At 57.4% G+C, this 25,235-nt stretch overlaps 1 protein-coding gene across 1 annotated transcript; it reads right to left on the reverse strand.

Moving 5' to 3' along the window:
• Positions 1-2,941: 2,941 nt before the first annotated feature.
• Positions 2,942-25,124, reverse strand: LOC111147637 (transmembrane protein 63B). Its single transcript, XM_022503827.1, has 24 exons — positions 25,086-25,124; positions 18,995-19,177; positions 18,629-18,708; positions 18,353-18,394; positions 17,320-17,410; positions 15,821-15,858; positions 14,767-14,909; positions 14,609-14,660; positions 14,010-14,118; positions 13,335-13,405; positions 11,376-11,456; positions 10,879-11,002; positions 10,122-10,255; positions 9,871-10,008; positions 9,600-9,753; positions 8,490-8,596; positions 8,156-8,242; positions 7,882-7,947; positions 6,497-6,659; positions 5,796-5,901; positions 4,630-4,797; positions 4,255-4,370; positions 3,995-4,075; positions 2,942-3,709 (listed from the first exon to the last, which is right to left on the reverse strand). Exons 2-24 carry the CDS (start codon positions 19,151-19,153, stop codon positions 3,518-3,520), a joined length of 2,502 nt encoding a protein of 833 aa, XP_022359535.1. The 5' UTR covers positions 19,154-19,177; positions 25,086-25,124; the 3' UTR covers positions 2,942-3,517.
• Between the last annotated feature and the right edge of the window lie 111 nt (positions 25,125-25,235).

The following is a 25,235-nucleotide window of genomic DNA, read 5'->3' on the forward strand; positions in this document are numbered from 1 at the left end:
CAGCGAGAGAGGGAACACCAGCAGGGGGAGTGGGAGAGAGAGTAGCAGGCTCCCCACTGAGCAGGGAGCCCGATGATGGGCTCCATCCCAGAACCCCGGCATCATGACCTGAGCCGAAGGCAGATGCTTAATGACTGAGCCACCCAGGTACCCCTAATTTCCCCTTTCTGACCTGGGTTCCGCCAGTGCCAGCTAGCCCTTACCTGGGTTCCCACCCCTCCCTGTCTGTTCGCTGCCCCTTAACCCAGTTCCCCAGGGTTATTTGACCTTCTGAACTTTTCCATCTGACCTGAGGAAGGGTCACCTCACTGCCCACACCTTATTCCCCCCCTCAGAGCTGGTGATAGAATGTTTCCGGTTTAATCCAATGACCTTGGGGGAAGGCCTTTGGTACCACGCTGGTCGTTTTGGCCTTAATAATTGTGGGGTCTTGTCATTCCTCCCTCTTTGAATGTCAACTCTCTTGGCTGAACAGTCAGAAGTCTGAGTGGGTTTCATGGAGGGATCAAGGGCCAGACTGCTGTTTGCACCCTCTGGGGCCTGTTTGTTGTGTGTGCTTCCTGCTCCAAATTCACAGCCAGTTTCTGTCCACCCACCGGCTGGCACTCTGGGGACTCTGCCTGCAGGTCCATATCTCACAAGACTGTGGGTCTCTCCTGGGGGGCATGGGTGGTTCAGATGGTTAGGTATCTGCCTCTGGCTTAGGTTATGTTCTCAGGGTCCTGGGATTGAGCCCCGTGTGGCCTCAGGGTTCCTGGCTCAGCCGGGGCGGGGGGTGGGGGGGAGTCTGCTGTTCTCTCTCCCTCTGCTCTTGCTCTCACTCTGTCTCAGATGAACAAATAAAATCTTAAAAAAAAAAAAAAAAAGGCTGTGGCTCTGTTGTACATGTGAAAGCTGAGGCCTAGACCGAGCTGCCCACAGCTACCCACCAGGGAACACGGGCCTTCCAAGCCACGTGTGTCAGGTAGAGGGCATCTCTCCGCAAGCTGGGGTGGGCGAACCCTGCACACCATGCACCTCCCACCCCTTGTCAGTGCATGGGCGATCTTTGACAGGCTCTGTGCCATGTTTTTTTTTTTTTTTTTTTTTAAAGATTTTTTATTTATTTGACAGACAGAGATCACAAGTAGGCAGAGAGGCAGGCAGAGAGAGAGAGAAGCAGGCTCCCTGCCGAGCAGAGTGCCCAGTGCAGGGCTTGATCCCAGGACCCTGAGATCATGATCTGAGCTGAAGGCAGAGGCTTTAACCCACTGAGCCACTCAGGCGCCCCTCTGTGCCATGTTTGCTGTCCCTGCTGTTGGTCACTTCTGGTTGCCTGTCTGCAAGCCTTTGTGATATCTTTTTTTCTCTTCCCCCTCCTATTCCTGCCCCTGGGGTCTCTCCTTTTTCCTTCTCTGGGAGTTCCTTGACTCCCTTTCTTCTCTGGGTCCTGCTGATGGGTGGTGGGTGATGGGTGGGCAGGGTGCTTCAGAGACTTTCGGGCCACTTGGTCTTACTCCTTGGTTTTATTGATGAGCAGATGGGTGCGGACAGGAGGGGTGGCCTTCCCCTGGTTGCACAGTGCTGTAGTGGCAGAGCTGGGACTGGAATTCCTGGCTCTCGGGAGACCCACTGGACATGCAGGAGACACTGTGTGTGGCCACGTGGCTGGGAGGGCCTCTGGGGGATGGGCTAGAGTGGCCACAGAAAATTTTTTACAGAGGGTGGATTACAGTTGGGTCTGGGACTGGGCAAGATTTGGCTGGGTAGGAGACTTGTCCAGCAGGAGGCTTCTCGAGGCCTCAGGCACTCCTGCGGGGGAAGGGACAGAAGGGTGGAGGGGCCTGGCTCACTGAGATGCTCAGAAGGGCTTTTCCCAAGACTCCTTCCAGGCCGGTAATCTTGGACAAACCCCATAGCTACCTGCCTGAGCCTCCATAAGAAGAGGGAAACCGCACTCACTTTGTAGGTACTATTAATGATCATAGCATTAATTAGAGTTGACGTTTATTGGGTGTTTTCCATGGGCCAGGCGCTGGGCCAAGTGGGCACTTGCATATCTTTTTTTTTTTTTTTTAAGATTTTATTTATTTATTTGACAGAGAGATCACAAGCAGGCAGAGAGGCAGGCAGAGAGAGAGGAAGAAGCAGGCTCCCCTAGAGAGCAGAGAGCCCGATGCGGGGCTCGATCCCAGGACTCTGAGATCATGACCTGAGCCGAAGGCAGCGGCTTAACCCACTGAGCCACCCAGGCGCCCCGGCACTTGCATATCTTATCTCATGTAATCCTCACAGCAAACCCATGCCTGACCCTAGAGCCAACTCCCTGAGGAGTAAATGCCTTAGAACACATAATACAGCCACTTAGCATAATTCCAGAAACGTAACACCTGCTCAAGAAGTTGTAGCAACAATGACAACAAATAATATTGTTTGGTAGATTACTCCCGCCCCATTTTCTTGCCTCTCCCCTTGGGAACCACCTGCCGAGTCTTCTAGAAGTAGCCCTCCTGGGATCTTCCTCCTCCAGGAAGCCATCTTCCTGGACCAGTGGAGAACCTGTGGTTTTGCCAGGCCTTTCTCCCTGAATGTCCATCCCATTTGTGTGGCTTTTGGGGATTCAGAAAGTGGGTTTATGTCCCTGTGAGCAGTCCCACCATTTCCTCAGGGCAGGGAGTAGCGTTGGGGCTCAGGGCTGATACTGGATGGGGGTGCCAGTGTGACCGCAGCAGGCCCCTCCTGCCCGAGGCTCCCCTTAAGTCTCCTGGGCCTGTTCTCTCCTCTCCCTGGAGAAACTGAGGTCCCGCACCAGAAGTCTCTGCCCAGGCACTGGACAAGTCCTCCAGATATGAAGCAGGGTGCTCAGTCCCCAGCCCATGTGCCCAGGGCAGCAGCAAAATCAGACACCTGCCTCAGAGCTTTTCTTTTCATTTTTATTTTAAAGGAAAAAAAAAAAAAAAAACAGTGCAAAAACCCATTTTCCAGTGTCAGCCATGCCCACCCCCCACCCCTAGGTCGCCTCCCTGACTGGGGGCCTGACTCTTCCTCCCACTTTGCAGCCCCTCCCCCTCATGCAACCCACACGGGGCTGGAGGCTCCACTTCCCTGGAGTGCCAGATCCCAGGGGGGCTCAGGAGGGAGGAAAGAACTGGGAGGGGGGGCAGCCCCTGATCTGCCTGGGCCACGCCCCCAGGTCTCCAGCCACGGCACCAGGTACCCCTCTTGGCTCTCAATAACCCTTTCCTGACCACACTACTAGCGTGGGGGGCACCGATCTGGGGGAACCCTGTCTGCACCCTTCTTTGCCCCGGGTCCGGCTCGGGGCTCTTCTCACTGAGGTTGGGGGTTCCCTCCCTCCCTCCATGGTGGGGGAGAGTGGTGAGATCCCCAGGTTTAAATACCTTAATGAAAGCAGGGGATGAGGGACGAAGGGGCTTTAGATCTAATAAATTATTAGCGGGTTTTTTTTTTTTTTTAGTGTCCGTGGGGGGCGGGGGGGGGGGGGGCAGGGCGTGGCCTCCAGGGCCCCTCCCTCCCCTTACTGGTGAATCTCATTCTCTATGAGGCTGTCCTCATAAGACTGGAAGTCTGTGTCCGTGAGGCCATCAGGCGGCATCAGCAGCTCCTCATCTTGGGACGAGGACAACGGGGGCTCATCCCCCGAGCTCCCAGGACCCCCATCCCCATCCCCGTCCACCTCCGAGTCCTGCAGCACCTGAGCGATGTATTTCTGAAGGGGGAAAGGAGTAGAAGTTGAGGGTGGACAGCTGCTCCCCATGGCGAGGGACCAACGGGGGATCTCAGGGTCTCTGGAGAGCAGGACAGTGAGACTCCCAGAGGGAGATGTGGGCAGCCCCCTCAGTGAAGCCAGATCTCTCCCTGCCCCCGGGGGGCTGGAACAGGCTTCACTTCCTGGAGGACTAGCGGGACCCCTGGTTTTGGGCAGAGCCTCAGTCAGCAACTCCTCCCCCCACCCCCCTCACCCCCCTCTGCCAAGATGAATCTGGGTACTCACCGCAGATTTGGGGACAGCAGCAGCAGTGGGGGGCCGTCCATTGCTTCTGGGGTCCACAGCATCTGTCTCCGTGTGCTCAATCTTGAGGGGTCCAGAATGAGTCAGGGAGTGGGGAGCCTCCTTGCCCTCAGTCGCCATCATGACCTCATGCCTCCCTGATCCCCTTGCTGCCCCACCCTCAGCTCCCACCCAGCCCCCTGCTCCCCTGCACCCCCTTGAGCTTCTGCCCTCAGCCATCCCCTGCCCCCCTCACCCCACACCTTGTAGTTGTGGGCACTGAGGTATTTGAAGTGTCCGAAGCAGACGTGGCAGAGACAGATGACGATGGTGATGACCAGGACCACGAATGTGAACATGGACGTGGGGGCTAGGAACCCTGGTGGGGGGGACGCAAAGGATGGGGCTGCTACCTCTCCTCTGGGCACCCCCTCCCGGGGACCCACCACCCCACTTTGGCTACCTTCTGAATGCAGTCCTGCATTCCTACGTGCCGTGCCATGGCCTGACCTGGCTTCTCCTGGGCTCCTGGCCACCATGGGCTCTCCCATGGCTTGCTCTGCTTCACTCTGGATTGCACCCTCCCCCACCGTGCCCTGCCGCCCCACGGGGCAGTGTGTGTGTGGGGCGGCCCTCACCGGTGCGCATGGTGGAGAAGAAGAGCAGCCAGAAGAGGCAGAGGATGGGTGCGGCCACCACCTGGTTCACAGCCCCTGAGTGGATCTTCTTGTCCAGCTTGGCCGGCAGGTACGCGTAGTAGAGATTGTACCTGTCTACCAGGTGTTTCAGCAGCATGTACATGAGCCCTGGGGGAAGCCACACGGGCTCTGACCTCGGAACCAGTGCCGCGGGGCCTCTGTGTGTTCGTCCCAGCTCGTCCTAGTCCTTCCCAGACGGCTGAGAGGCTGGCCTCCCTCCTCCTGTCCCAGCCCCAGTCCGGGACAGAGCCCCAAGCCCATCGCAGGAGCACACAGTGTCCCCTTCCTCAGGCTCCCTGCCTCTTTCCACGGCCCCTCACTGAAAATCCTACTGTTAGAAGTCGGTTCTTTGGGTCAATGAGCTTCTTCTTGAAACCCTTAATTTTTTTTTTTTTCCCTACCCTGTCCCTACACAGAGGAGTATAAATTAGGTGGTAAGTTTTGTTTTCCTGGGGCCTGAGGGAACGGGAGCTTTTGAAAGGATGAGGAGGTTAGTTTGGGAGTTTGGAGCCTTCGATAACCAGGGAGAGTGGTTAAGGGGTAGGGTATGATGAGGCGGACAGCGGAGGGAACTAGTAGGGTGACAGCTGCAGAGAAACTGCTAGATTTCAGAAGGAAGAGCTGCTTAGTCTGAGGTGCACAGCTCAGCTACCACGGGGTACCTCTGTGAGCAGCAAAAGCCCAGCCCCGCCCTGGACTCCAAAGGTCATTCCTGAGCTTATGGGACTGTCTCCAAGTGTAGCAGCGGACTCCGTGTAGGAGTGTGAGTGTGTGCATGTGTGGGAACACCACTAGGAACATGTGATGTATGTCTGAGTATGTCAGCTGAGTGAAGGCACTTGGTGTGGATGAGTATGGCCATGTCGGGGTGACTCTGCCCAGGGGCCTGGCACACCAGCTGGGGCCAGCCTGAGCTGAGATGGCTTTCCCCCTCCACCCCCCCAGGCCGGGCCCCAGACTGAGGCAGGGACCGGGCGGGAGGCCCGAGGGGCCGGTCTCCCAGCCGGGGCCCTGTCCACTCGGGGCGGCCTGCCTTACTAGAGTGAAGCAGGTGAGGTCCTGGGTCCCCCCGAGCAGGGCCCAGGTCCCGGCGCGGCGGTGCCTACCGAAGGGCACGATGATGGGGCAGGTGATACTGTAGGTCATGACCACCGTGAAGACGCACATCATCCAGGCGTAGGCTGCGCCAAACTGGAACTCGTAGGCCTGATGCTGGGGGGGAGAGGGGTAGGAGGGTGGCTCAGGGAGGGAGGGACAGGCTAGAAGGGCGCAGGGAGGGAGGGGGGGACAGGCTAAAAGGGCGCAGGGCAGGTAGAAGGGGACAGGGGGCTAGGAACGAAGCCGTGGGGAAAAAGAACCCAATATCCAGGGTGCGGCAGGGCGAAGTGGATGGAAAGAGGGGCTGAGGGGGAGTTCAGGGCGGGTACAGTGATGGGCCATGGGTTGAGGGGCGGGGGACCTTTGAGAGATCAGGGGCTGGCAGGTGGCTAGGCCTGGGGGATGGGATGCCCAGGGCCCTCGTGTGGGGTTAGGGAACAAAGACCCTAGGTCTAGGGACCCGGACCTCCCCAACTCCCATCAGAACACTAGACTGTCAGGACTGGCTGGGTTATCTATGTTGATCCATCGCTGCACATATGGGAAAACTGAGGCTCCAGATAGGAAGGGGATATCCCAGGGCCACGGAACTGGGTCCCCCAAGTTCCAGCACCCCTGTGCCCCCCACACCCTAGCATGGCCGCCACTGTTTCAGACTGGGCCCACCAGGGGGCGCTGCGTGGGCCGCTGCGGCCCTAGGCCGCCGTACCCGCTTCACGTTGCGCCTCTCAGCGGCAGAGCGCGCCAGGCAGAGCCGGATCATGTACATGAGCAGGCCTGGGATGCGCAGCAGGTCCATGGCGTTGCCGATAAAGGCGGAGGCAATGACGTAGTTCACGAAGAAAGCGCCGTTGTCGGGCAGGAACACGCACCTGCGGGCACCAAGTGCTCCAGCGCTGCCCTCTCGGGCGACCCAGCGAATGCCTGCCCACGGCCAGCATGCCAGCACGCCGCACCTCCGCCCCTGACGCGCCTTCCTTGGTGGGGACACCCCAGCTGAGCCCGCAAGCACCCATGCCCCGGTGCCCCCCAGAGCATGAGCTCCAGGGCAGACGGCAGACTATCCACAGACACGTCCAACACCCTCAGTGTGAGTGGATCCAACCCAAGGGTGTGAGCCCGGAGGTGCCCCGAGAACTTGTGCCCTATAAAGACCATGAAGAGCGCTCCGGACTCCTAAGACCACCAATGATCAGGGTATGACTGCCTGAGATCCCCACAAAGGTCATGAGACCCTAAAAGACCCCTAAGAGTGTGAGCCCTAAGAATACCCAGAATGTACCCCCTTAGACCTTAAATTAAGGCACAGTTACCCCCAGAGTGTGTGCCTCAGACACATCCAGAATGCAAGCTCCACAGACCCTTCCTCAGAGATCTCCAGGGTGGGGAGCCCCAGTACCTTTGTCAAAGCCTGTGACACCCCAAGTGTGAGCCCAAGATTTTTACAGATGGCTTATAGCAAGACCCCTCGACCTTATGCCCATATATACAGTAATGGTACGTGGCCCTCCATCCCCTCACCCCCAAACAGCCTCCTAGGGCTCCCCAGAAAAGGTACCCCATAAGGAACTCCACAGTCACACTTCTGGATAAGAGCCTGAAACTGCAGAGGTCTTCCCATGACTTGTGTCCCATAAACCCCCGAAGTATGAGCCCCATAGTTCCCCATAAATACTCTGGAGTTGTGAGCCCAAGATTTCCACAGATATTTAAAAGTGTGGGCTCCAAGGACCTTCAGGGGTACCCCCAAGTCATTCCCAAATTATGACCAACATCCCACTACAGATGTCTCCTGTGTGAAATTTGACTGCTAGAGTTAATCAGAGAATACAAGCTCTACAGGCTGTCACAGAAATCCCCCAGTGTGGGTTCCAGAGCCCCAAATATACCTTGAAGGTACCCTCTACATGGTTTCCCAGAGAATGAGCCCCAACACAGACCCCAGGGACATCTCCCACGTCTTATACCTGAGCGCTGTGGGGTCATCCTGGGATGACTCTGCCCTGCCATCTGAGCTCCCTACCCCCACCTCCAGTGTGTCTTAGGCATATACCCCACCCCCGGTCCTTTTCCCTGGGAGCCCAGGTCACTCACTCAAACCGAATAGCTGCCTCAGCCAAGAATTTCTTGTCAAAGAGCCAGCGGAAGAAGAGGTCCAGGCTGGAGAGGAGGAGTAGAGAGGTGTGGTGGGGGGCTGGAATGGCTCAGAACACCAGGGGAGATGGAGTCTAGTCCATGAACCTCTGGGGATGCCCCCTAGACATGGGTCCCCCAGCTCTGTGAGGGAAGTGGGAGCCTGAACTGCTCCCCTTGCTCATCCTGCCCCTCCCCATCATCCCCAGCTCCCATTCCGTCCTCTGCAACCCACCTGCTCAGTCCCAGCGAGGGCAGGAGCAGCACCATGAAGATGAGAAAGGTGTAGCACTTGTGCATGGTGGTCCTGTTCTCCCCAGAGCTGGGGCAGGGGGCACAAGGGCAGAGGTCAAGTGAACCAGCACACCCTGCCCCAGACCTGCTCCCCCCAGCCCGTATGGTATCTGCTGGGACGGGGGCCTCCCAAGTGTGAGATGCTGGCCAGCCTCCCTTCCCTGGCAGCTCTGGGACTGCCTGGGGCAGGGAGACCACAGGGGAGAGAGCTTCCCAGCAGGGATGGCCAGACACCTAGGAGGCCCAGAGCGCAGGGCATGTGTGCGGTGTCTCACCGTGTCCAGTGAGCTTCGAAGAAGGCCGAGTAGTAGACGATGGTGGGGAGCAGGGCCGAGAAGCACCACAGCAGCAGGGTGGGGAAGAACTGAGTGATGATGGGGTTCTGCGGTGGAGCACAGAGGAGCGTTTCAGGCGTGGGCTGTCTAGCAGGCCCCTGTCTGGCATGCTTGGCTTACCTGCCCCCTCCCCCTCTAAGTCCCAGGCCCCATGGCTCTTGGGGCCCTGTGGCAGAAATCCAGAACCTGCAGGGCCAGAGCGAGGGTGGGGGCCGGGCTCACGAATACCACTGCAGGGGGAGTTACTGTCATGGTTAGCATTGGCTGAGTACCTCCTAAGTGCTGGGCACTGATCATGGGCTTTACGTGTATGGATCTTCCCAACAATGCTATAGGTCCATTTTACAGATGAGCAAACTAAGGCAAAAAGAGACTCAGTAGGTTACCCAGCTAAGTGAGCAGTGGCGTGGGGATAGGAACCCAGGCCAACTGGGTCTGGTGTATTTTGCTCTTATCACTCAGGAATTTTCAAACTGTCTGACTTTGGACTTTGAACTTTGAGGCTCCAAGAAGGTATGCTGTGTGTGTGGTAGGAGAAGCGAGGGAGGAGATGGTGGAAATAACCCCTCACTCTATGGCCATCTGAGCAGCCTTGCTTTCCACACTGGGGTTCACCTAAGAGTCCTTTTGATAAGGGCATCAGAATCTAAGCTCAGAAGCCAGTAGAAGTCTGAACCTCTGTTCTTCTGTTGGAGAGACGGGGTTGGCAGGGGGCAGGGGGGTGATGAGGAGAAGGAGACTTGTCCGAGGTCACACTGTCTGTTAAAACTGGCCTGGGCTCACTCTCTTCTCTGGTATCTTTCTAGGGCTGTGCAAACCCAAGGGTGGTGTCTCTCGGGGGAAGGTGGCAAGGGCATTCCCAGAGGGCTCTGCAGCCTGTGGTCACAGGGAGCTCTTGATGGGGCTGGGTTGGCTAAGCAGAACCGGAGCTAGCCCGGACCAGAGGGCATTCTGGCTTCCCCCTCCACCCCCCGCAAAGAGGGCTCCGAGGCCTGGTATCTGTGTCTCGGGACCCAGCACAGAGGGAGTGGTATGGGGCCTGGGTCTCACATTGAGGTACTCCACAGGCTTGGTGACATTGAACTTGTCCATCGTGGTAATGATGATGGCAGGGGTGGTGAGGAAGAAGAGGAGGATGAAGAGGACGACATTGATGACCAGGCAGCGCAGCCACCAGATGAAGCCTCGGATGGAGAGGTGCTCCCTGGAAGGCAGAGGTGAGGGTCATTCTAGGGATACCCCAGCCCTGCCTCCCTTCCCCCGTCCCTGCTGCAGCCACCAGGCTACATGAAGCCTGTCCCGGCTGCCCTGCAGTGCTCACCAGTAGATGTTCTGGGGGTCGGGGGCATAGGACACAGTCCAGTTGGAGATGTGCAGGGACTCGCTGCAGGATGAGGCCCGCGGCTCCCCACGGCAGGTGCAGCCCTGGCACTTACACACATTGAAGTCCTTGAGGATGCTGGGGGAGGGGCGCTGGTTACTGCCAAGGGCTGGCCATGAGCTCGGGGACCCAGGAGCCCCGCTAGTCCCCGGGGCACCAGGATGGGGATGGGCCGCAGGACAGGGGCTCACATGGCGGTGATGGTCTCATTGTGGAAGGTGACGAAGGCCATGCCAAGAGGCTTCTCGTTCACCTTCTCCTTCTCCCGCTTGTAATCCTCCTTCAGCTTCTGCTCCAGCTTCGTGTAGTACTCGATGGCCTCCACCTGCCAAGGGCAAGTGAGCCAGGGGAACGGGGGGGGCTCTGGTCAGAGAGCCAGGCTGCTCCCCGGCACGCTTGGTGGCACCGACCCGGGCCTTACTGCAGACCAGGCGCTGCTCTAGCCTTTCTACGCATTAACTCATGTAACCTTCACGGCAATCTGGAGGTGGGTAGCTCCATCTTACAGAGGAGGAGACTGAGGCACAGAGCAGTCGAGAAACTTCGCTGAAAGCCACAGAGTCAGTAAATACGCACAAGGCTGTTCTCTTGGCTGAGCCCTTCTGATTTGGGGTTTGTAAACCTGGGTCACTCCATGGATGGGGACGAACCCAATAGGGGAACCGGGGCTTCAAAGACTGTAGGGACAGGTGGGGCCCTGAGGGGAGGGCTGCACTCTGCTCCCAGTCCCGGGCCCCCCAACCCTACCCCACCTTGGGGCCTAGCCTGCTCTGGGAGTCTGTTTACCTTTGGCCGGTTATGTGCAAGGCCTGTGTGTGTGCGTGTTCCTGGGGTCAGGGGACCCAAGTTTGGAATGTGACCATCTCTACTGTGGCTGGTTTTCCCGGGATCTGTCCACCTCCTCCCCATACCCAGCTGGAGCTCTGGGAGCCCGGGGTCACATCGTACCTGCTCACAGCCTCGTACCACGCAGCAGCAGAGGTGGCCGCAGGGTTTGGGGTTGATCATGGTGGGGACATTCTCCTTGCTCTGGAGGTTTGTGAAGTAGAGTTTCCCCCGCTCGGCCTTCTTCCTGTGAGACCCAGGTGCCCAGTCACCCACTGGCCCAACTGGGGCCATGAATGGCAGGGAGGGCGGGTAGGGAGCTCAGCTCAGGGGTCATCTATGTCCACTCCCTAAGGACAGGGATGAGCTTACAATTGGATCAGCTTAGAACACATGGTTCAGATACGCCTCTATTCAAGGGTCTTCCCACCCATCCCTTAAGGGCCAGAAATTCTATGATTTGGCCTGAGTTTCTTATACTGCAGCTGAAGAAGGGTATGTCCTCAGATTAAAATCACATGCCCTGGGAACCACCTGGAAGGGAAGCTGGGTCCCCGTGGGACAGCCAGGATGCCCCCTGCAAAAGGCAGGGGCCCCTCCTGTGTCATCCCCCCCATTACCTCTCGGCATCGAGGAACATAAGACGAGCTACGTTGTAACATGGGCGAGCTTCAAGAACCGTGCAGTTGGGATAGGCCTCCCTGAAACACAGTCCACCATCATCGTCTGTAGGGACCCCGCCCACCTGCCTGCCGCCATACATCAGGCCTGGGCCAACAGCTGAGACCTAGTAGCTGCTCAGTAAACACGTGCTGAACGAATGGATCTATGAGACGGTCATTCCCTCATGCTCACCCCCTCGATCCCCCAAGCCCCAATCAGGACCACAGTCTCTCCCATTCCTGCTTAAAGGCTGGCCACTAAATTTAATCAGAGTCTGCTTCTTAAACAAAACCACAAGCTGACCCCTGAAACAGATAAGCTGAACTCTGAGCTCCCCACGGACACCCATCGGGTCTGGTATGAAATACACAGTACGTGTACGGCACCCATGTGCTGAAAGGATGCTTGGTTCTCAGGGTTTACTTCCTCACTGCAGGCAGGATCCTGTCAGAGTCCCCTCAGCCCAGCCCGCTGGAAACAGCACCCCTTCCTGACTCCTTCACTCTGTCCCTCTCCCTGCTTCGGTTTTCTTCTCGGCGCCTACCCCTGCTTGAAGCCACGTCTGTCACTAGTTTGTTTGTTTATTCCGTGCCTCGCCCACCGGGATAGGAGGTGAGGGAAGAGGCTGCTTCTTTTTTTTGGATACTGCTGAAACCCCAGCCTGACTCCAGCGCAGGCGCACTGCAGGAACTCAGTAAGCATGGGTTGTTAAAGGCTTACCAGTCCGAGCCGACGGCTGAGTCCAACAGGACAGTAATATTCAGATGTCACCTAATTCTGAGCACACGCTGTCCTTAATCCTGACCCAGACTGCCCCCTAATGCTGATCACGGCTCGGACTCCAGAGAGGATCCCAAGTCGCTCTTGTACTGACTGAGGATGATCTAATTTTGACCGCTGTTCTGTAACTTCTGGGAGGGCAGGGCCTGTTTCTAATTTGTTTACGAGTGGGGTATAGAAGGTGACAAGACAGGTGTGTTGAATGAATGGGTATCCATCCGCTACTGCTGATCACAAACCACTCATGGTGGGCCGCCAAGGGGTCTGCAATCTGACCCTGGCCAGACACTGCCTCCCAGTCCGGTTCTGATCCAGAACAACTGACTTTCGATCCAGGCCACTTAATGGTGGATCTAGACCTCTTGAAGTCCTGATCCTGATCACCAAGGTCCCTTATCAAGGCCACTGGCCAACTCCTAATTCTGGCCACAGACCGACCTCAGACCAAACTCTCATCAGACCCTGCACCAGCTCCTAAGGCCCACTTTCCCCAGGGGAACCCCCGAGAGCTTAATGACCTTTCATTCATTTTTATGGCCCCAAGGCCCACCGCAGTGCTTTGGCCTGGCATCATCTGAGAAAGTCTGCTGAGTGTACAGGTGAATGTATGACAGGATCCCTAACCCTGTCCACACACTGTCCCGGTCACACAGCACTCCTGGAGGAGGGTGTTCTCCTCCCCACAAGATAGAGCCTCAGAGCTGGAAAGAGCCTGGGCAAACATGCACACCTGGGCTCCCTCAGTATCCACAAAGGCCAAGGAGCTCCTTCCTCCTGGTCTGCACACAGACCTCAGAATGTCACATCGAAGTCTGAAGCCACACACCTCAAAGGGCCCATGGACCCCGAGTCAACAACCCATGACCCAGTTCAAGCTGGGTGGGGATGGCAGGGGAGGGGATAGGACCCCAATTTTCTCACTTTTCAAGTATTTCTTGTATTTCCCCTGTTCTGGCAGGTGCCTCTCACCCAGCCCAAGTGCTGGAATACCCTGGACTCATGTCATTTTCCCGTGGTCTCACCTCCATCCCTGCATCAGCCCCAGACCTCAGTGCGAGGGCAGGAGGAGTCTAAGGGGCTGAACGGCGAAGAAGGGCCCTCAGGACCCGGGGTTGGGGGTAGGAGTGGCCACTCACTCAAAATGCTTCTTGATCTTTTCTGACTCTGCATATTTGGAGATTCCGTTGATGAAAAGAGTCCGCTTCACCTGGGGTGAGAGGGGAGTGGGTCTGCCTTCCGGAGGAGGAGGTTCGAGAATGTGCCAGGAGGGTGTGGGGAACAAGGAGCTGAAGGGTGGGAGGAGGCCTTCGGGATAAGCCAGGTCCCAGGGCAAGCCAGGAGAGTGTATCTCATTGAAATCAGGCATCGAGCTTAATGAAAGAGCCATCTGGCCTCTTGCTCCCAAGCAGTCATTGGGGGGAGAGGAAAGGGGGGCCGGCTCTCTTGACCCTCAGGCCGTAAGGGCCCGGTGCCATGGCTGGCCTGGTGACAAATGCAGACAGTGTTTGTCACTACCACAGCATCCCCACGGCTGTTTCCTGGGGGCCAGGCACAGCACAGGTGCTTTCCATGGGTCCATCCACTTCCCCTTCCCTCCGACCTCAGGAAGGTTCTGTTGTCCCATTTTACAGACAGGGAAGCTGAGGCTTGGGGAGGTCACTTAATGTGGATAGGGGCTCTCGAGCTGCGGGGCCAGGATGGGAACCCAGGTGGCCTCCTCCTAGCACAGACACCCCTTAGGGCTGAGGCAAGCAAGGAGGACAGAAGGGAAGAGGCTGGGGTGGGGCAGGCTGGGGCTCTGCTCCACTCACCAGGTCATCCTCCTTGTAGCGCATCTTGGAGGTGTGTCTCCGCATGCTGTAGACGGTGAGCAGCAGGTACAGGAAGGCGAAGGAGGTGTGTAGCCATAGCAGGTTGTTCCTGGGAAGGCAGAGGGGGACAAGGAGCCACTGGGGATGGCAATGCACTCAGATAGCCCCCAAGCTCCCGCTGTGAATTCAGCCCTGGTACGGGGCCCCCCACCTGCCCCAGGTTTTGGGCATGGACCCCCTCCCGGGGCAGGCCCCACACTCCACGTTGTCCAGGCGCCAAGATTATTCCACTACAGCTGAAATGGCCCCAAGAGGTCATCTCTTGTTGTCCTGCCCACTGGCTACACTGCCTCCCACCCCAACTGCCTGCTGCCATCTTTCCTTGGCCGGCAGTCACAGAGCTACTTCTGGGTCTGGTCATTCCTGGGGCTCCCCGACAGACCTCCACCTCCTCTGTCTCCAGTCCAAATCCTTGGGGTCCCACAGCCTCGTCGGCAGCCTCAGCCACCACTCCCTACTGTGTGGCCCCTTGCACCCCTCCCTGTCATGGCTAGACTTCGGTGCAGACCTTGACCTCCCTGACCGGCTTCCCACCTTACCCGGATTTCAGGTTGGCAATGGTGGTTCTCCCAAAGCTGTAGGCATTGTTCTCTGGGGAGGGGGTAAGAAGAGGGAGAGGATGATGCTGGGGTCAGAACACGGGTCCTCTTGCCCCCGATCCTCTGCTCCCACCACCCCCATCCTGGCCCTCACTGACCCAGCAGGTCCCCTGAGAAGTTGACAGGCAGCACGATGCCCACAGAGAGGACACCCACGACGACCAGCAGCCCGATGATGTGCCGCTGGAAGGACAGGTAGTGCACGGCATCACCCCCACATTTGTCCCGGATCTCATCATCCCTGCAGGTGAGGGGCGGCAGAGGACCTAGGTGAGGCCCGGGGCAGCCGAGGGGTCACAGCTTGCCTGCCTTGCCCGCCCCCACCCCATGTCCCCCCAGCCCCTGCTGGTCTGGCACCACTGTGGGGGTGGGGTGGGGTCTCTGGGCCCCCTAACTTTTGGGAAGGGAGTGGGGAGAAAGGGAGAGGGAAGGGGAAGGAAGGGAGAAGAAGACAGAGAGAAGAGAGGAATAGAGGGGCGATGGGGAAGGCTGCAGAGAGAGGAAGACGGTGAGAGACGTGAAGCAGAAGGGTATGGAAAGGGCAGGTGAGGAGGGAGAGAGGCAGGTTGGTGGGAGAGGTAGAAACAGGAGGGAGGACCTGGGTTGGGGCCACAGTGGTGCCTTGTGGGTGCTGGAGAAGCACAGGCGTGGGGCCCCGGGGCAGGGGCCCTGGGGCCCGGGCCGGGGCGGCGGCGGCGCTGACCTGTCCGGGCCTCCTGCCTCTCTCAGCGCTCACTGCCTGCCTGCTGCACTCGGCCTCCACCTCCTGACTTCTGGATACTGGCTCCTGCCTGCCGCTGGCTGCTCCCAGCCTGCCTGCCGCCCCCACCCGCTGGCTGCCGAGGCTCTGAGGTGGGGGGGCTCCAGCCTCTGCCCTCGGGGCGGGGCGTGGCAGGGGCTGGGACAGCTGCGGGCAGAGTGGGCCCACCAGGCAGGGGGCACACAGGAGACGGGGCGGGGATAAGGGGAGGCGAGCTCAGGGGACAACGGCGGCCGGGACCCCAGGGCCTGGCCTCCTGGAGTAGGGAGCAGGCGGCTGGGCTGGCTGGGAGCACTAAAGGCCCTCAAAGCTGCTGGCGGCTGGACTTTGTGGGGAAGTGACAGGTTCTCAAGTTTCTCTCTCTCCTTAGAGTCTGAAGACTGTTCACTTACTTTATCCTGAAGATGGCTGTCAGCCAGGAACAGAAACCCTAGGGGACAGAGGGCTATCAGCTGGAGTCCCTACCCCTCCAACCCGAACCCCCGTCCCCCCCTCGAATCCCAGCCACCCCATGCTCGTGACCACCTCTGGGCTGTGGCCCACCTTGGCACAACTTCCACAACCTCCCTCCCCTCCCCCCAAAAGGAGTGCATCCCAGAGGGCAAGAGGGAAGGTGCCAGCCCTCAAAGGAGAAAAGGACTAAGGGCAAACTGGGCTATCTGTGGATCTCGTGCCCAGAGCTGTACATCCCTGCAAAAAGCCAATGGGGCAGCGCCAACAGAGGAAGGCCTGAACCTGTGTGGATCAGGGGAAGGACAGGTGGGACTCAGGGTTCTAGCAAGGGCAGTGGGGACCTCCAGATCTGTAGCTAACAAGCGTTTGCAACATGGCTGCCCACAGCAGAGGGGCGGGCCAAACTGCCTGAGTTCCTGCCGCCTTTCTTCCAGCACACCCCAGCGGGACGGGACCCCGCATCCCTGAGAGCTGCAGTTCCTACCCTCAAGCCCCCAGGCCTGCCTTCAGCCAGAAACTCCCCGCCCTGACAGCAGGCTGGGGACATATGGGGGATGCCAGATGGAAAGAATCCTCCCCCACCTTCCTCCTAGTAGAAAGGCCGGACTTAACCCAGGATCGGGGAGAGAGGCGCCTTCCAGCTAAGAGGCAGGACCGCTCCCTGTAGCAGACATCACTTGAGTTTGGGGACCATCCAGACACCTCTCGGTGGGCAGGGGTGATACCTTTGCTTTGCCACTCACCAGCAGGAGTCCAACTCAGGAGGCTGACTGGCTTCTTCTACTGTGGCTGCTATAAGAGCTGCTGTCCCCAGGGCCCCCAGCCCAAGCTGGACTGACCAGGGCCATCCTGGGGCCTAAAGATTAGAGTTCCGTCTAGGACGCCCATGCCGGCCGAGTGACAGGGGCCAGGCAGGTAACGCCTAAGCGCTGGGCCTGACGTGAGTGAAGGTCTGGGGACTGCTGAGAATCCCCAGGTACATGCCTCGTCCACAGGGGCCTCTGTCACTCAGCTATGACCCACAACTGGCCCCATCCTGCTGAGGGCCACCAGGCCACTAGCCTGCCATCTCTGAGCAACACGAAGTCTATGTTTGCTCGATGGACCAGAAAGGCTGTTGTTACTTTTAAAACCCCAAGGGAAAAGGGGTCCTTAGGATTAATCGGGGGGTGGGGGACAGGCACAGAGTTCTATGTGGGACAAAGTTCGGGATGTGTGATGCTAGGCTGGTGCTAGCTTGGGGGTCACCATGGAGCACAGAGCCAGGAGTTCCAAGTCTGGGTGGGTTTCCTGCGGCTCTTAGACAAGCGTTACCCTTGCTGAGGAGAAGGTCACATTCCATAGGTCCTTGACCCTGCACCACTGGAGGCCAAGGCTTCTGAGCCTCCCACCCTGGAGGAGGAACAGGAGGTGAACAGGTCTGGGGGAGGGCACTCACATTGTCTCTTTGGTCAAAGTCGACGGAGCTGGAGACAGATGTGAGACGCTCATACCGGTCATGACTGTCCCCGTGCATAGCTGAGGCCACACTGGGGGTTAGGGAGGTGAGAGATCAGAGAGCCTGGTGAGTCTGAGCTCCTGGGGAGCAGGGTTGAAGTGGGGGGCTCCCACTCCAGGTCTCCAGGGGCTAGACAAGGCACAGAAAGCGCAGAGGCTGAAGCGGGGAGGAATGACTGCCTTCTCCCTGCCTCTTTGCTTCAGGAGGCCTGGGGGGTACCAGCGCAGGGTAGTGAGCAGGGAGGACAGTGTCTTCACCATTACCCCCGAAGTAACAATGTGAGCAGGCCCTGCAGTTCTGGAGCTGACCAGCAGGGGACGGGATGCGGGGGCAAGAGAGCCAATATTATGCACCAGGCAATGGGGAGCTGAAGGAAAGGATGGACTAGGAGAGCCCCAGAAGGGCTAGGGGTATTGGGGGCTGGGGGATGTTCCCCAGGTGGGCCCCTACCCTCCCCTTTTCCTGACCCCAGCAGCTGCCGAAACTCCAACGCCAGTCCTATAGGCAGAGACAATGACGTGACCTGAAAGGCCAGACTTGGGGCTCCATGGAAAGCCCCCCTCCCAGGCCTCCAGAAGGGGTAAGCAGGGAACCCTGAAATACGAAGAACTAGTTGTTAGAGGATGGCAAGCCACTGGTGACGCCCCCTCTTGTCTCTGTGACCAACAGGTGAGTGTACTGTAAGTTCCCTGGAGGACTGCCCCTCCAGCCCAGTCACCAGGAGAGCAGGGCACACAGGGAGGGGCTTCTCTCAGGCTGAACGCCAGACGGGAAGATGGGGGAGTGAGGCAGAGACAAGTTGGGGAGCCCCCTGCTCTGCAAAGCACACCGCCTGCATTAACCTGAAACACGAGCCTGCAGAGGAGAAAACTGCAAAGAGAAACCAGTAACTTGGCAGGAAGAGAAGAGAAGCATGAGAGAAGAAAAGAGAAAGCTGGTTTAGTGGGGATGAGGGGGCAGGTGCCCCACATACTATTCCTGTTCCACTCGCTCCCTCTCCTGCCACCGCCGACGCCTGGGGACAGAGAACAGACAGGGTTAACAGGGGTGGTGGGGGAGGGTCCCTAGGGACTGGCAAAGGACAGAGGCCCAGGCCCTCATGTCCCCCATGTCCATTCTGGGACTGGTCCCTCTTCATCCCCCCAACAAAGGGGGATGAGAGAGGGCTGGCTCTTATCCCTGAGAAGTAAGTGTGTGTGTGTGCATGTGTGTGTGTGTGTACAGGTAAGGGAGAATCCCAAAGTCTTACCTGTCTGCATCTGTCACCAAGGCCAGCCGCCCGTAGTCCCAAGCCACCTTCCGGAGGATGGAGAACAAGAACAGCAGTGCCTGAGGGCAGAGGGAATGGTTGGCAGGCAGACAAACTGTCTACCCACTGGACTAGCCAGGAGAGCAAGGGCGGAGGGACTGGGATTTTGTCTTAGAAAGGGATGACCCTGGCTTGGGTGGACGGTCAGGGGCTAGGCTCGGGCTGGGTGATGCGGACCCCTCCCGCAGTTAAGCCTGGGGAGTCAGAGTGAGGTGGAGTGGTTAGGGTAGCAGGTGTTAGTGAGCTTTGTACAGGGTGTGGATGCCAAGTGTGGGGTTGGTGGGGGGATAGTGTGTGAGCACTCACAAGGAAGCACATGAAGTCAAGAGCCAGCACGGTGGGGACACCCCCAAAGGGAAGGCCCTGCAGGACGGTGCTGCGGATTCGGGCACTGTAGCAGTAGTCCTTGGGGTTGCTGTTGTTGAGGGCCGTGGTGCCCAGAGTGGCCAGAAGGAAGGGCAGCATGGCTGCTACTGCCGCATGGTCCTCCTGGGCGGAGAGAACAGGGGTCAGCTGGGCTTGTCCCTGATCCCCATCGTGGCTCCCTGCTGGAGCATGGGGACAGGGAGTGAGGGCAGATCCGCCAGGCAGCCTGGGTGGGTGGAAGCGCTGGCTTCCAGAGATAAGGGCCTGGGGAGGGGAGAGTTGAGTCACATGGATTTACCTTCATTGGCTGTAAGGCTGTGACCCCACCCTGGGTCTGGGGAACTTGGCCCAGATTTGGACTGGGGAGACTGGTTTTTCTAAACTGGAAGTTGTGAGTCTCTAATGTCTGCCTCTCACCACCTCCATACACACACACACACACACACACACACACACACACGCTCACATGTTTGCTTTCTCTTTTTCTCTGTCCCTGGAAAACTGAGTATGAGGGAAGATGGGGGAAGTCTTAGGCCTGAGGATTCAAGCCCAGGAGGATGGGTCAGGAGCCAGCTAGCTTCTCCTGATCTTTTCTTCCAACCTCTTAGAAAATTGGCATGGTTTCATCTGCTTAGAGTTTTCAACTCTGTTAATCACTTTCTCAATACAATTGGCTTAAAAAAAAAGAGAGAAAGAAAAAGAAAAAGATGTTTAGCTTCCAAGCTGGTCCACTGTGCTCAGAGTAGGGACCTAAAGATGGGGTCAGAGTGGGAAGTCAGTGAAAGAACAGGGCTTCTGGGTTTGTGTGATCTGCCTGGTCCCAGTCACTCCTGCTGACTCTCGCTGCTTTCCCCCTGCTTTGGAAGCAGCTACACCCACCTTCCGGCCAGCTTCCTCACCTCTTCAATTATCTCAGCACAGGGGTCACCTGAGTGGTGTGAGGACTACAACTCCCAGAGTGCCCTGCTCTTGCCTCTGGAGTAGAGCAGCCTGGGAACACCTGCCCTCCAGCAAGCTTTTCCATTGGCAAAGGGAGAGAGAGAGTGGGCGGGGCCTCTTCCCCCGCCCAAGCGCCCTGCAGCCAAGATACTACCCTCCGTCCACGATCCCCACCCCTGCGCGGCTGTCCAGCCTTCTGTGGTCTGGGTGGATGGGGCAGGGGAGAAGGAGGGAAGGGCCAGCCAGCCCGGATACCTGGGTTCTAGGAGTGCCTGGGGACGAAGACTAGCAGGGCTCTGGGGAGGCTCCTAGGGTGGAGGAGAAGTGTGGCCGAGGCACTGCTGCCCCACCCGCGTCCTATTGGGGGGCCCCTGGGGACCCCTTCTGCTGACAACACTGAAACTCTGCCTTGAGGGGAGCTCCCCAGGGAAGAGAGAAAACCAGACAAAGAGAGAGAACAACAAACCTAGAATCAGTGACAGTAACTCTGGGAGGAAGCATCCTCCAGCCCCCTGGGTGGGGGGGAGGCGGGACTCAGAGGGTTTCTCCTGCCCACTGATCCCTGGTTTTCCCCAGCCTCTTCCTAACACTTCAATTACAGGGCAAGAGTCACCAGCTCTCGCATGGAGGGGGAAGCTGTGGTTGTTTATATGTTTCACTTGGTCCCAGGGAGTCTCTGGAAAGCCTATGTTAGGAAGGCTAAGGTAGTACCTGCCTGATGTGTTATGCCTCCCTCTTCCCTGCCAGCTCAAGTTGCCTTAAAAAACCCCAAACCAAAAAACCCCAAAACTCCATTAATTCAGTGATTGCAACAGGCACCAAGTGCCCACTGTTTCAAGAATAATACATATGTGTTTTATTTAATCCTTGACAATCCTGAGTTGGATATTATTACCATTTTAAGATAAGGGCACAGGGGCTTAGAGAGATTAAGTAACTTTCCCTAAGTCACACTGCTAATAAAACAACGGGGTTGGGGCGCCTGGGTGGCTCAGTTGGTTAATAGGCTGCTTTTGGCTCAGGTCATGATCCCGGGATCCTGAGATCCAGCCCCACATGGGATTCCTTATTGACCAGGGAGCCTGCTTCTCTCCTGCCTGCCATTCCCCCTGCTTGTGCTTGCTCTCTGTCTCTCTCGCTTGCTCTCTCTGTGTCAGATAAATAAATCTTTAAAAAGAAAAAGATGGGGTTCAAACCTACATCAACCTCTTTTTAAAGCTAGAACAGTGTTCAGGGCACCAAGCTCTTCTGATGTGCCTAGAGCAGGGCTCTGCATAACATGGAAGCTTTGTACATGCCCATTAAATGTTCTCCAGCTAGAAAACACCAGAGCACTGAGGCAATGTGTACGTTCAGGTGTGTACACATGTGGAATGTGTGTGTGTGTGTGTGTGTGTGTGTGTGTGTGTGTGTAGGGGAGAGGTAGGTGACTGATCTCTAAGTTGGGATGTGGGTGGGGGTGTGTCTGGGAGCCTGGGTATGTAAACATAAGATGCATAGAACGCTGGGGCACTATGGTTAAAGGTGAGGTTAAAGGTAGGTAGAGGTAGCTTGGGTCTGTGGTAGTTGCGGGCCCTCTGCAGGAGCGGCTCCCCTCCCTAACTCCCAGCTCCAATGCACTCTGGCAATCAAGATAGATTCTACTGTTTCCCTAACTCCAAGGCTCCACCAGGCCAGAATGTAATGGGTACAAACCCCTGGCACCCCCCCCCCCCACCAACACTAGTCCTCTCCACACCAAAGGAAGGTGGAACATTCTGGGAGCTTTTAAGGGGACCCCATAGGGTGGGTGAAGGTCCAGGCAGATGCTAAGTAACTGAAATGACCATATCCATCTGCTGCCTCCTTCTTTACAGTCACAAAGCCCTCTCCCCTCCACAAACGCATTGATCTTACGTCGCCTCCCAAACCTAAGGAAGGCAGGGCACACTTGCTGGATCAGATCACTATCACCCACTTTACAGGGGAGGAAGCAGGGACCCACGGAAAAGAAGCAACCCACAAGAGGTCACAGGGCAGGTAAAGGGTAGAGCCAGAGCTGGTGGCTCTTCAGGTGGACTGGGTTCTTCCTCCGAGTTCCAAACTGTGGGGGTTGTGGGGCGGGGTTGCTGGGCTGAAGTTCACCTAGAGCAGCTGCTCAAAACTTTTAGTGAGAGTAGCTGATTGGAGGAAAGAGACTGAGGCCCAATATGGGGGGGGGGGGGGAGGGGGGGGGTGGGGGGGGCGCAGTTCATCCACTCAGCCAGCTGTATCCTGGAATTTCTCTAGTCTGACACTGAGGCTTTAGCTGGCAGTGTGTAGAGGGTGGTAGAAGATTTTATTTCCAGCTATTGAAAGGTTGTTATTTTACCATTAAGAAGTTTGTGCGCTGTGAGGGTGGGGGAGTTGTAAGTTAAAAGCTTTTTCCTTCCAGATTTATTCGGGAAGATTTCATTTAGGGCCTGTGCTCCTAGGAAGGCGGTGTGGTCTGAAGGGAGGAAAAGACAATGGAGGCCCACTCTGCTACTATGTAACCTGGGCATCAGTCTTCCAAACTGTAGCAAAGATGTATTAATATCCTTGCCTCACTCCCACCCCCAACTTCACAGGGAAGGGCAAAAAGTATCACTGAGTGAGGATAAAAGCAATAGGAAAAGGATGTATTCTCAAATGTTTGTTTTACTGATTTTGTGCCAGGTACTGTTCTAAGTGCTTTACACGTGTTATCTCATTTCCTGGCCATCAGGACCCAGAGAAGACACTGAGGTACAGAGAAGGTACACAATTTGCCCAATGTCACACAGCCAGTCTGTCACAGATCCGGATATGGACCCAGGTAGCCTGGCTTAAGTATATGCTCTTGGCCATTGCATTTTGCTGCCCTGGCCAACAGAGCAGCTTCTACCAGGGGCCTGGAAGTTGGGGGCCACCGAGTGCCTGCTACAGCTCTGGAGAAATGCCACATCCTATTTCTGTTTGCCCTCCTTCTTGCCTGCTGTGAGACCCTCCACTCAGACCTTGCATTTGTGATTCCAGGTTCTGAGAGAAGTGCAGAAGACAGGTGGCAGAGCCTGGGGGCTAAGAGTTCAGGCTCTAGGATGAGACAGATCTGGCTGCTGACCTGGGAAAATACATTTCACCACCCTCGGCCTCAGTTTCTTCATCTGAAAATGGGAATAATAATTTAGTTGTGTGGTTTGTTTTGAGAACTAAACAAGATGACTTATGTAAAACTCTTAATACAGTTCAAGGCATGTGATAGATTCTAAAAAAAATCAGCTAATGTTATTGATAAAGAGAGGCATAAAAGGGTTGGTTTGGTGGAGGAAACTGGTAAAAATAAAAACAAAGGAAAACAGACTTTAATGATAGAGCCCCTCGGTCAGGGTGGGCTTCTTTTTTAGACCCAAGGGCTTATATGGCCATTCAGGACTCTGCCACTAAGTGGCAGGGAGTCGCCCCAAACTCTTCAAACATACCGAATCCATTTGCAGTAGGCCAGAAAGCTGGGGGGTATGGGAGAGTGATGTTATGCCAGGATGGGTCAGGAGTTCAGAGAAGAGAACCTGTTATTGATCAGCCGCCAGGCAGGGCGCCAGGTTCTTTACCTGTTATCTAGTTGATCCCTATGATAGATCATGTAAGGAGGTGGTAGTAAACACATTTTTAAATTAAAATTAAGGTTCAGACAGGTTAAGTAACTTGTCAAGGTCACACAGCTAAAGAATGGCAGAGCTGGAATTTGAACTGAGGTCTCTAAGAAGCCGTTATCATTGGAGAGAACTCGCAGGATGTCCGAAAGGGGATTAGCCAGCCTAGCTACCTTTAGCTACCCACCACCTGCCTTCTGCCTTGCCACATCCCCACCTACCCACCCATAGGCCAAGACTGAGTTGGATGAGCCAACAGCAGGTCCCAGCATGTGCCACCTGGAGCAAGCCAGGGCCTGGACCCTCTGGTGCCCTGGAGGACAGTCATGCTGCTAGCACACTAGGGCTGGAAGCCTGGTAGACACTCCCACTCCTCTCCTCACATGCACCTGGGAGGCAAGACTGAGGGTGTATCCTCAAGAGGGGTTGGGCACAGCCACATTTTTCCTGGACTGACCCAGGGAAAGGCTAGAGAGTAGTACTGGGTAGAGAAGCTGGGACTCTCCTGCCCCCCCAGGGAAGTGGAGGGCTGAGCGGCCAGACCTCCCCCCAGGGGACCCAGGCAGGTGGCAGCACAGAGCCCCAAGGGCAGCCGGCCCCTCTGACCTCTCCTCTCCACTTCCCAAGCGACCTTCTCTTCAGAGGAATAAGGCGCCAAATCTTTGGGACTGTCCTCTCTAGTCGGTCAAGAAGGCCGGGAGGGACAAAGCGCGCCCCCTCCCCCCAACAGGGCCTTTGACCCACTCCTGGTTCCGTCTGAAACCTCTCCCCACCGCACCCTCCAACGCAGGCCCGGGCGGCTCATGAATGAACTGCACTGTGTGGGGCGCAAGGAGAGGACACGCTCCCGGGGCCAGTCGCCTCCCCAGCCCGCGACCAGTCCCCAGACGGGCCGGGGGCAGAGGCCGGCCTCACGCCAGCTCCCTCGAACCCTGCCCTTGTCCGAGCCCAAACCCGTGCCCGGGTCGGCTTCTGGGGTACTCAGCCCCGGAAACAGGAGAAAAGATAAAAGAGACCGAGGGCACTGGACTTGGCGACCCTGGAATCTAAAACTCGGGGGCGGGGGCGGCAGGTTCCCCACAGCGGCGGCGGGCTGATGGGGGCGCAGCTGGAACCCTGGAGGGGCACGCGGGGGACGCGCACCTGGATCGGGCAGGTGGGAGAAGAGTGGCGCTAGGGGGCCGGGGGCGCGGGGTCCCACCCCTCGGGATCTCCCCAGGGGTGGGGACAAACGGCGGTGAACATCTGGACCTTCGGGCAGGGTTCGCAGGACTCGCATTTGGCTCAGGATGGTGCGGGGATGGGGGCAGCGCGCGGCACCGCTGGGTCCCGCGGGCCCGGGCACCTCTGGGTCCCGCACAGGTTGAAGGGAGGGGACACGCAGCTGAGTCCGGGGTTTTCTTTGGGTGGTGGTAGGATCCTCAAAGAAAAGAGAAGGGGCTGGGGAAGGGTCGCGTACTCACCCCCAGGCGTAGACTCGGCTCCGGCTTGGAGCCCCGGGTTGGGGCGGGGCGGGGCTGGGGGAGAGGGAGGGGGAGTCGCTGGGCGGCTCGAGCTCCGGGCTCCTGCGGCGGCCGCGGCAGAGTCTGGGGGAGGGGGAACGGGAGGAGGGA

This window comes from Enhydra lutris, unplaced genomic scaffold (genome assembly GCF_002288905.1).
Source record: "Enhydra lutris kenyoni isolate GAN:26980312 unplaced genomic scaffold, ASM228890v2 scaffoldscaffold17, whole genome shotgun sequence".
NCBI classification, from domain to species: Eukaryota; Metazoa; Chordata; class Mammalia; order Carnivora; family Mustelidae; genus Enhydra; species Enhydra lutris.